We start from the raw sequence: 11989 nt of genomic DNA on the forward strand, positions 1-11989 counted from the left end.
TTTTTCAATAATGTACCCCTTTTGAACTGTTTCTTTAAGCCAAGTACCCCCTGACCAGCGTGAATCATTTTTGGTAGAAAAAAAAGTCTATATTGAGAGGAACAATACAGCGATGTCAGCGATAGATTTACTAAACAACAGCCTTGGAACTGATAAACATTTCAATGCTGATGAGAAAAGGAGACAAAAACTGTAAAAAAATTCAAAACCTTGGAAAAAGATGGTAGAAAGACAGAAGGAAGGAAGGAAGGCAAGAACAGGTCAAAATAGTATCAAAAACTTCAAAAACAGTGACATAACTTCGAAAAAAGCGAGAAACTTGTAAAGACTAGAAGGACAGTAGAAGGAAGGAAGGCAAGATTAGGGTCAAAGAAGGCGACACAAATTTTTGATAGGAAAAAAAAGTCTACAGAAAGAGGAACAATGTTCTGGACAACAGCCTTGTAACTATTAAACATTTTGTTAAATATCTCACGTACCCCCTGCAGTCCTCCAAAGTACCCCTAGGGATACACGTACCCCCATTTGAGAAACACTGCTCTACCAGATGAGCTACCCAGGCGCCCCGTTTATTTCTATGTTACATCAACGCCATGAGTGACATCTAGAGGCCATGCTGGGGTACTGCAGCACACCACGAGCAGGCTTTATGGGCGTCTGTCTTGCAACGAAAGAGTCCAAAATCCTATTATGGGTTCACATGTTACATAATACCCGGATGATATACACATCCGTGTTTCCCAGGAGCTGGATCTTTGCGAATAGACAACCATGGATTGTATGACAGATCGGGATGTGCAAAAGGTGAGTTTTGCATTTAAGTAAAAAAGTAAAAAAGTTACAACGAGCTGCAGGTATAACTAACATCCTGCACTTTAGGCTTGTATTGTACTCACAAATGCTCATGTTCATCACTCTCGTTAATTAAACTATATTTAAACAAAAGTGTCTGTAACAATGTGAATATCTTTTTAGCCTACTCCTGTATCTAATGTTTGCACGATTTTGTCTATATACGTGTAGTTTATCCATATGACAGCACGTTCCAGGCTCATTACATAACCAGCTGCAGACACTAGTGGCCTATAAAGGTAGTATACACTAGCTAATGCATGTTTTTGCTGCATTTCCTTTTTTTATGTGATAGTGAATTGAATATCTGTGGGTTTTGGAATCGCCTCACCTTGGGTTTGGAAAATTGACATGAGCATTTTTCACTATTGTCTGACATTCATGGACCACAGGATTAATTGATAATAGATTAATAATTGTCAGATTATTCTCTAATAAACATGATTGTTAGTTGCAGACTGAGTGTGAAAAGGCAGGACACAACCAAGACATAAAAACCGAGGTCTTTTTCTCTGGTCTTTTGCCCTTTAATTATGTAATCAAATTTAAGTGAGTGTGTAAATGCTGTACATGTGATCCTATATTGGATTTAAATGTGCCAATGTAAGAAAACAAACATCCCTCTAATACATGATCTACATCTTTGTGTAAAAGTGGAAACAGACAAATATAAGATCTGCTTGTCCCTCGATGGTGTTTTAAGCCCCCAATGTCGACTTCAAGGCACCTAACCCTAACCTTAACCCTAACCACTGCCTAATCCTAGTGCTGATAGACGACGTTGGGGGCTTAAAACACCAAACACCCTGCTTGTCCCAGCTCTTAGTTGAAACTAAATAATTTACACAGAATGAAATGTTCAAACCTAAGACTTAACGTTTTAATTGCCACACTATTCAAATTCTATCAAATGGAAATATTCTCCATGTAGTGTGTAAATGCTGTATCCCTAGATTTAAGTTAAATTTGAGGAAAACGACTAGTGTAAGTGTAAAAAACTGGAAATGTGTCTGAAAAAAAACCAAACTACTGAGGACATGTCTTTTATAGTACATGGAGGATGGATATGTGGTTCTGGACGGGCTGCTGACCTCCCAGGAGTGCGATGAGCTGAGGCAAAGGATGGCAGAGATAGTGGACCGGATGGACGTCCCGGAGCACTGCCGCATCACCTTCTCCACCTATCACGATGAGCAGCTCAAAAAACAGGTGACATAATGCACCGCAGCACAGTGTGAGATGTGTCAGCGACTCAGACTTTTAATCCCACAATATTTCTTTCTCATGCTTTCCATCATATTGCACTAAAAGATGCAGGTAAGGTTCCCACTGAGTGTGTTTCCCCTTCATGATCAGGCTCACGTAGTCCGTAGGTACGTTACCTCTACACTGATTTACAGTGTTTACCTCGACCCTCAGTGTCCTTCCTTTCAGGCTAATAGCAAACGCTTATGTCAACAGTCTAGTCACTGTCTCGCGTGCTTCTCCCCTCTGTAATGCAATCATTCCCGGATCAGATGACTCATGTTAACCTTTTGACCTGCAGGGAAATGCTGACTATTTCATCACAAGTGGAGATAAGATCCGCTTTTTCTTTGAGAAAGGAGCTTTTGACGAAAAAGGTGAGCTCTATTGAAATTAATTCTCGCCTGTCCGTCATTTTTCTTTAAATATGTATATCACAAAATGCCAAATTAGATGGGTAAAGCATTCCTTGTCTTACAGGGGAGTTCATGGTACCAAAACGGCGCTCACTAAATAAAGTCGGACATGGTGAGATTTCTAATCAACCTTTCCAAAACATCATGCACAAAGAACTTTCCAAAAGTCCATAACTAATCCCTGTTTTCATCTTTTAGCACTACATGCCTATGAGCCGTTGTACAAAAAGGTTACACATTCACCCAAAATACAGGTGAGTGAGCTGTTGAACAATATTTAAGAAAATTACGTACTGAGTCCCAGAATAACCAACACTCACATTAAATGTTATCCTAGGGCATAGCGAAGAAGCTGGGTCTTGTAAGTCCTGTGATACTGCAAAGCATGTTCATTTTTAAGGTAATGTATTAAAGTCTATCTATCTATCTATCTATCTATCTATCAATCATATGATGATGATGTACCGGTAGTTTATGATAAGATACCATCCATTTCTTACGATTGCTCTCCTCCAGCAACCAGGGATTGGCGGAGAAGGTAAGAAAACTAAATTCTAAATAATACAGAAATCCATATGTAAAACTCAATATGCTATAAACATTATTTCCATGAAACATCTTTGTAGCAGATTTATTTTGTCTGTTGTTCTTTTTAGTGATGCCACATCAAGATGCCACATTTTTGTACACGGAGCCCCTGGGCAGAGTCATGGGGCTGTGGATCGCCCTGGAAGATGCCACTGTTAACAACGGCTGCCTGTGGTTTATCCCGGGGTCACACAACAGTAGGCTCACTATATAACTAACCTTGCACTTTTGCTTCCAGCCACTGTTTTGTTTGTCAATCATACTTTGGGGTGTCAACTCATTTTTTGCCCAGGTGGTATTTCTCGGCGTATGGTGCGTACCCCAAAGGGCACCTTTCCCCTGACAGACTTCACCGGCCGAGAGCAGACCTACGATGACGAGAAGTTTGTCGCTGCACCTGTTAAAAAAGGTAATTCACCGGTGTCTTTAAATTTACGGTGATTGAGGAATTAGTGTTTTCAAGCACTTTTTGACTGAGGCTGTATTGGGGACATACCATACAGTGTGGAAGCACAGGCATTTGTCATGCATTCAGAAAGTTTGTGCCAATTTTGGTAAATTATCTATAAGTATTATAGGCACAATGAGCATTTAAAGGAATAGTTTGACCGTTTTGGAAATACGCTCATTCACTTTCTTGTCAAGAGTGTGGGGCACCCGGCCAAGAACATTTTGTACATAATATTAAACAAATGCGATATAACATGTTAAATAGTGAGCTTTACAGGTGCTGATGGCTGATATAATTAATTTTGGAATGAGCCAGGCTTGCCGTTTCCCCGTTTACAGTCTTAATGCTAAGCTAAGCTAACCGGCTTCTGGCTGTAGCTTCATGTTTACCGTACAGACATGACAGGGGTGTCAATCTTCTCATCAACACCACTATTTTTATACTTTTAATTAGGGCTAGGCGATAGGAAGAAAATCAGATATCACAATATCCTTGACCAAATACCTCAATATCGATATTGCGGCGATATTCTAGGGTTGATAATTGGTGCTTTAACAAAATATCTTCACACTTAGATTTTTGATAAATAATCTTCAGTAATGTGGATATAATGACTAAGTGGGTAAAGGCAAATAATAGAACAGTTACAACAGTCTGGTAAGTTCAGAAAATGACATCACTTTACTGTAATGCAGCCTTTAAAACCAGGAAAAGACAGCATTTATGTCATATCTCGATATTACAATATCCAATCCTTCTATCCACCTTATCCATCAACCGCTCTGTGTTCAGGTGGTGTAGTCCTGATCCACGGGGAGGTAGTGCATCGCAGTGCTGAAAACACCTCAGAGGACTCTCGCCACGTCTACACCTTCCATCTCATGGAAAGCCAGGACACCTGCTGGAGCCCTGACAACTGGTGAGAGTTTATTGCAGATGGGTGGCTTTGTGGTGTTTCCATTATTCCTTTTTTTATTTTAATCAGGTGTTTCCACTAGATAGTCGTCACAATCTTACATTATGAAAAGTTATATATAAAATCCCACATAATTTAATAACGAATACGAAAAACTTTATTGTCCACAGATGTGAAATTTTTTCCTTCGGTTTTACCAAGAATACAAGAGAGACAGGACATTACAAACAGTACATAGCCAAGACGGCAAGACGGACAAAACAGACAATACATTTCATGAAAAGTAACATTACAAAGGTTACATTTACAAAAGTAAATAAATAGATAAATATAGCCTACTAAAAACGCTTGCTGTGCATAAAACCTGCAACCCGGAAGTCTGCGTCGCCCTACATTCCATTCTTAAGTACGGTCCCCAGTATTATTTAGCACCTTCACAGCATTGGGGACGAAGGATTTCTTAAAGATATTTCTATTTGCTGTTGGTACTCTAAAACGCTTCCCTGAGGGTAGGAGTTCAAATTCGCTGTGTAATAGATGGGATGGGTCACTAGTAATTTTCTCAGCTTTCTTTGTAATGCGTTCCTCATAAATACTTTTTTAGTGCCTTTGTGGCTTCCTTATAATTTTTGAGGCCATGCTCACTATTCTCTGCAGTTTGTTCCTCGTTTGGATGTTTAGGTTACCATACCACCTGATCATGTTAAAAGATAGGACACTTTCCCCAAAGCTTTTATATACAGTTTCCAGGATATTTTGGTTCACTCCGAAGAAGCTTTCGTAGCAGGTAAAGCCGTTGAGAACACCTCTTAAAGATAAAATCAGTGTTTTCCTTAAAAGTAAGTTTTCCATCAGTATATGTGCCAAGGTATTTAAAATCATTAACCATTTCAACTATCTGTCCCTTGATCGTTATTGGCTGTATCCCTTCTATCCCATTTTGAATAGCAAGCTCTTTTGTCGTACTGGCATTTATTTCTAAGAAGCTAGTTTGACACCAGTCTTGTAGGGTTAACCCATGGTTGAAATATGAATGCTCTCTCTCAGTGTCCCCTCTCTGTAATAGGGCAACCAAGGCCATATTGTCTGCGTATTTAAGTCATCTAAAATGATCATGGTAGATCTTTAACTCATTCGTATAAATAGAGAAAAGCAATGGTGATAAGATTGTCCCTTGTGGTGCTCCTGTATTTAACACACTTTCGTCTGACACAATATTTCCAAAAATAACTCTTTGAGGGCGGTCAGAGAGAAAGTCTCTCACCCAGTGAATTATACCTCCATTAACCCCCAAATCCACCATTCTCTGCAGCAGAATATGCATTTGCATAGTGTTAAATGCAGATATGAAATCTATGAACAATACTCTGACATAATGAATAGCGACTTGCAGGTGCTTAGCTATGGTATTAAACAAGGTTACCGTTGCATCATCTGTACCCCTCTGGCCTTTGTATGCAAACTGTAGCTGGTCTAAAGAGCTGGGTACAGAAGATGTTATATGTTTGCTTACAACTCTTTCCATGCCTTTACATAAGATGGAGGTAAGTGCAATGGGTCTAAAATAATTTAATTCTACGGTTCTACCACACAAATGGTATTCTTACTTGTTCTGGTATAACCAGTAGTTCATGGTGGCTAATGTTAATACATATTAGCTAATATTTACTGTAGACATTATATATATTACTATGTAACTGAATATTACTCTACTACCACTCTACTTATGCTGCTGTTACACAGTTTTGGTGTGTGACAGATAACTAATTACATTTTGCCTTTGAATTCAACTTTAAGAGGAAGACTGTATTATGTCACACTAATACGTTGTCATGTTTCCATCTTTTTGGTCCTAAAAGGTTGCAACCCACTGAAGAGCTCCCTTTCCCATCTCTCTACACTAAATGAAGGATGTTTTTTGGCATTTGGTCGCTGCAGTTCATGGAAAGACACGAGATGACCAACATGTATGAACTGTTTTAACCATGCTTTTAACCAACCAATGTGCTACCATTTCTCATGGCTGGTTTTGTAACCTATATGACACTGTTTCTATGAGCTACAGTACATGTAGTCTGGTATGTAGCTTGATCAACAGCAAAGTCAAGGTGACTAACCCATATTTTTGATGTATGTACCAATGTTTTTAAATGAGTTTTAATACAATTAAATTGAGTAAACATTTTTGAATCAACTTTTCGTGGAGACTATACAACGGTTATTTTAGCTCTACTTTTATTCCGTAACTCCTCATCAACATAGTCACCAATCATTCTTCTTCGAGGTCATTTTTTCAAATTCAAATCAAAATCATCAAAATCAAAATGAAATAGTAGATTCCTATTATTTATTTTTTTACAGACAACAGTAAGCGTTTCTATTTTCAAGTATGTTCATGGTGGGACCCAACTTAAATGAAAAACAACTCAAATGTATGTATGAGTGATTATCAACCACAACTTCCAAACCTCTTATGTCAATTTTAAAAACAAAACTGGGAAACCAAAGAATTATGGTTTGTTTTTTATTCACTTTTTCAGTCAATATTACATTGTTTAAATGTAAGTGTGATGGCAAAAACAACATACTAGTAGGATCATGCTAATAAATTGTTACAACATAAAAATCACCAAATAACTTTTAGAGATAAACATAAACCATAAGGCTGTTAATTAATTCATGCTGTAAACAAGTTTCAGGTTATTAACTGTAGCATCCTCATCCAAGAATGATGAGATGAAACCTGATGACATTTGAGGATATTTCTATAAAGCAAATATTAAATTAAAATCATAAATTGTTGTAAAGAAATATACTTATATGGAAAGGACCTATGTTCATCATTTTGGCCCAAACCATATCTTTACAGTCTCCACAAATATGCAGGGTTTGAAGGCTCAGTATCACAAGGAAATGTATATATTAAGTGTATCTTTAAGGGGTCCCATCAAACCTTAAACAAAAATACTGTAGGATACCTGTGTACATGTTACAGTACCAAGTTTCACATTAGTGTCATGCAAGAGCATAGTGAGTTTCTGCCATATTGAAGTATAAATCAGCCCTTATAAAGAAGAGTTGAGAGGGGATGTCATGCTTTCATCTACAGCATCTACAATAGTAGGTCATGTGTGATAGAAAATATAGCAAATATATATTCAGCAGTAAGTCCTTCATATTGCCATCGGGGAGGCAAAATAATATAATAACAAAAACGTTGATTAAGAAAAAGACATATCAGTAAAATAACTTTAAATGTTCTTCAAAAGGCCATACAAATGTGTGTATCCATTTGAAAAAAAGGGACAAGACAGGAAAACCTTCTCATTAGTGATCAAAATGTGCCACTTAGCAGCGTCTTTATTGTCCAGAAGTGTATAAAGGACATTTTTCCATTTTGCTAATCTCCTGTTGCATAATTCAGGAGTTGTTGGTGTCAGTGGTCAAGAGAGCCTCGTGGTCAGAGCGGTGACATGCAAAGAAACCATACACCGCCGCTGTCACCACAGACGGAGCTCAAAGAATATCTAGCAACTCTTACTCACATCTCTTCGGAATTTATTCTGAAATTATGGTCTAATTCCTCCTCAAAGCAATTGATACTGACTTGTGACTGGAGGGCCACAGACTCTAATGTTATGCTAACATCACGTCTGCTGCCACATAAGGAGCAGATTTTTTTTGTGCCCCATTGGTTGGTTGACACGATTACCCGACTTGATTGAGCTGTCAGCTTTTAAATATTATTTTATTGTGCTGATTAGTCCACTGATTCTTAAAAAGGGACTTCTGTTACGTCTATCATTTTTGTAATATTTATTTTCCAAATTCATCACTTTCTTCCCCCTAGAAAGAGCTGAGGACAGTGGGATTGCTTGTTGTTCGTGCCATCTGTCCAGTCAAAGCAACAGCAGGATGAAGAGGTAGAGTGGGAGTAGGAGGTTGTCTATTTGGGAGGTGTAGGCTTCCAGCATGGCCACCAGAGTGATGGAGCCAACAATCCATGAGTAGGTGGAGTTTAGATTGATGCTCCCATCAAAGATCAGAAACACTGCCACGGCGATGATCTGGGCGAACACAGATGTTGCAGTACCCTCCATGGTTTTCTTAGTGCCGGGCCAACGGATCTCCCCCATGGTGCTACCGAACACAGACGCCACGGTGTCTCCGACCCCCACGGCCAGCACACCTGCATAAGGTACCAGGCCGCCTGCCCCAGGAAGTATCCCCTTGGGGGCACAGGGCCCGGGGAACAGCCATATGGGCAGGGACATGCCTATCAGCAGGTAAACGTGGGTCAGGATAAGAGGCCCAGAGTCCCGTTCATCCAGGAACAAGGTAAGCAGCTGCCTGAGCAGCTGACCCAGCGGCCTGATCCGAAAATAACGCACATACTCCAGGAACAAGAAAATTGCCAAGCAACCCACAGATGCCACGTGAAGCAGCTGCCTGTCGTATATCAGTCCCGGAACATATGTGGCCACTACAATCAGATGGAAGTACTTCCTGACAACAGTCGAGGCCTGGTGCTTCTTGGACCCTGACTGGCGCTGGTAGTTCTGGTGTAACACAACACAAGTGGCCACAACAGCCAGAAACACCCAGTACCCCAGCAGACAAAGTCTTCTGTCATTTAACGTGATAAAGTCCAACAGCCACATGATGGGGTGCCGGCCGATGAACAGGGAGAGCCACGGCATGAGGATTCCCAGACCCAGAACGGCTGTCATCATGTGAAAGAAAAGTGATGAGACCCAGGTCTCAGACTCCATGAAGCAGAAGAGCAGGGCAAAGAAAACACCCAGCAACAGCGAGCCCACCACTATGACCGGCAGGAAATAGTTCACTGGATCACCTTTGACCTCTGCCAGGTTCAGGGAGCGCTTGATGAGCTGGTTGACGATGAAACTGATTCCACCAACAACGAGAAGCGCCTCTCCAGGTGTGAAGCAGCGTGGCAGCAGGTAAAGCACAATCAGGCTGAGATAAACGAAGATTAACAGCACCTCTAAGACCTCGATGACCTCAGACACTGTCAGCGTCTGTTTTGTCGTGTAGAGAATAGCACTGCTGGCCATGCCTGCGATCACACAAGTGTTGGTGGGTACGGGTCTCGTGATGCCCAACGCAATCAACGAGAGAAACAGAGCCAGCAACATGCCTGTGATGGTGACCACCATGAAGAAGCGCTCAAAGTAGACATTCCCTGAGGCAGAGCATTTTTCTTTCAGCACCAGGCCCAGTAAAGGCATCACCATGGAGCCCGGGACGATGCCGCTGTTCGCTGCAGGACGGAACTGGAACACGGCACCTCCCGTCCTGAGCAGACGGTCCCATTTGTGTTGTATGTAAAAAGCCTGGATGAAGAGGGCTATGCTGCACCAGGAGTGCTGGTTCCAGACCACCATGTGGACGCACAGCAACACAGCTAGAACTACAGAGGACTCCACGAACACCGGGTTGATCAGCATGGCTGCAGGGTGGAGGCTCGCAGTGAGGGAGGAGGGTTGATCTGAACAGATGGTCTGCACCAATGAAGGCCTTCTCTTGTCACTTCCTCGGTCAGGCATACTTCATCATTTGGCAGCCACTTTTTACTTGCTAAGGATGTCTAAAAAAAAGAGGGAACAAATAAATCAGTGAAGTTACCCGTCAAGAGGAAGAATGCAAGTCACCACAGAATAGAATTATATATATATAAAAAAAAAAAAAAAAATAGGCATTACTGAATCCAGTAGTTGTAAGACTGGGTGCACTGAGTCAATGAGTCATCATAGCTTATCCTATCAGTGAACCTTGCTCATACTTTTCTGTCATGAACCATGGCCACACTAAACATTAACCCTGTCAGCGTGAAATCCACACGACTATCTTAGCACGTGACAGAGACCCCCCCAGGAGAAAGCTTTCTACATCAGCTGCAACCTTTAGTACTGTGGGGGATTTACTTTCTACTGGGCTGAATCAGCTGTGAAGGTTGTGTTAACACATGGCCATAACATCTGACGGATACGGCGAAAAGAAGAAAAAGTCTCCCGTCATTTTGTTACATCCATGCAAAATACAGTCCAGCGGGGCCCAGGCAGCACCGAAGCGGGAAAAGCGTCCCCTCTGCAAGGCAAGGATGCTGCAACCTCGGACAGCATCAAGCTAGCGACGAAATACAGCTGAGTTACCATAACGAGACAGAGAGCAAAACTGCAGGCGGAATGGAATTACAATCCAGGTTGACAAAGACAAGCATACGTACCGCATAAGTGCAGTGTAATCTGGACGAAGGCGCGGTGTTAAGAGAATCGGTGCCGTCCTTTTTGACAGATTCCTTTCCTTTGTCAGTTGTCGTTTCTCTCACACCCAGAAGGAGGGGGCCATATTTGACAGCCGGGTCACGTGGTACAACCATGAAACTATCTCCTGCATTTCCCACAATGCATCTGGCTAGTGTATTTTTACTGCCTGGAAAAACAGCCACTTTTTTATGTTAAATAAACAATTAAGGTATTGTGTCGTCAAGAAAGCGCATCGTTTTTTTTTTTATTTAGCTACATTTACAAGCTAGTTCAGCATGAACATGAACCACACATTATATTATGAGCATGATTATAAGATAAGATAAGATAGACTTTATTAATCCCACATTGGGGAAATGCCCTTGTTACAGCAGCTCAAAAAAAATCACACACATCAGAATGAGACAAATACACTTTAAATAGACATAGGACAAATATACAAAAAGTATTATGAGAAATAAAAAAAAATAGAATAAGAGTAATAATAATAGTGATAATTTGTACACTATAAACATCCTTATTATAAACAGACAGGTAAATATATATATATATATATATATATATATACAGATACAGATGAGTAAGGTGCAGATGAATAGAAATGACATATTGCACAGTAGGAGGTGACACAAATAAATATGCATAGTGCAGAATATTATCAGGTGATGGCACATGTTGCAGAATCAGCTAGCAGTGCTACATTATGTTGTGTTAAAGAGTCGGGACTGCTGCTGGAATGAAGGACCTGCGGTATAATACAGTGTATGAAACGGAAACAATAATGATAATAGGAAGATAGTTGTAGAGGAAAAAGAAGAAGTTGCTGCTTCACGTTTTATTTAAAATATGTTTATGGAAAAATGAAGTGCAAAATTTGAAAATCGGCAGACATCAATTATTAGGCTATTATTATTTTTAAAGATTATTGATACATTTTTTGCACAAAACATTTCATACTCATAAAATACGTCATGAAGTGCAGTACAATATAAATAAAGAATTATGAGTCATGACAGAAATGTGCATGAAGACATAAAGAAAAAAAATTAAGAGGTAATGGAATTGTTTCCATAAAGTCATTTAGCATAGTTTGTAATTACAGGTTTTTCAATGTGTCATAGTATTTTGAAAATATATGCTTAGATCTTTGTTATAATGTAATATAAGATGGTACTTTTCTCAAGAAGTTCATTATATTGATGTAACATCTGGCTAGAATAAAGAGAAATTA

At 40.0% G+C, this 11989-nt stretch overlaps 2 protein-coding genes across 3 annotated transcripts; one reads left to right on the forward strand and one right to left on the reverse strand.

The window, feature by feature from the left end:
- The first annotated feature begins 614 nt into the window (after positions 1-614).
- phyhd1 (phytanoyl-CoA dioxygenase domain containing 1) lies at positions 615-6650 on the forward strand. Of its 2 annotated transcripts, XM_035991582.1 has the most exons (12): positions 615-804; positions 1903-2061; positions 2164-2169; positions 2399-2474; positions 2578-2625; positions 2712-2767; positions 2851-2913; positions 3030-3051; positions 3170-3298; positions 3394-3510; positions 4345-4471; positions 6328-6650. In XM_035991582.1, the coding sequence occupies exons 1-12, from the start codon at positions 772-774 to the stop codon at positions 6374-6376; spliced, it is 885 nt and encodes a 294-aa protein (XP_035847475.1). In that variant the 5' UTR covers positions 615-771; the 3' UTR covers positions 6377-6650. The 2 variants fall into 2 exon arrangements, with proteins under 2 accessions (XP_035847475.1, XP_031173596.1); XM_031317736.2 differs by lacking the exon at positions 2164-2169.
- Positions 6651-6982: 332 nt separating this feature from the next.
- dolk (dolichol kinase) lies at positions 6983-10881 on the reverse strand. Its single transcript, XM_031317734.2, has 2 exons — positions 10719-10881; positions 6983-10079 (listed from the first exon to the last, which is right to left on the reverse strand). Exon 2 carries the CDS (start codon positions 10036-10038, stop codon positions 8368-8370), a length of 1671 nt encoding a protein of 556 aa, XP_031173594.1. The 5' UTR covers positions 10039-10079; positions 10719-10881; the 3' UTR covers positions 6983-8367.
- Between the last annotated feature and the right edge of the window lie 1108 nt (positions 10882-11989).

The sequence above is a fragment of the Sander lucioperca genome, chromosome 14 (genome assembly GCF_008315115.2).
Source record: "Sander lucioperca isolate FBNREF2018 chromosome 14, SLUC_FBN_1.2, whole genome shotgun sequence".
NCBI lineage: Eukaryota > Metazoa > Chordata > Actinopteri > Perciformes > Percidae > Sander > Sander lucioperca.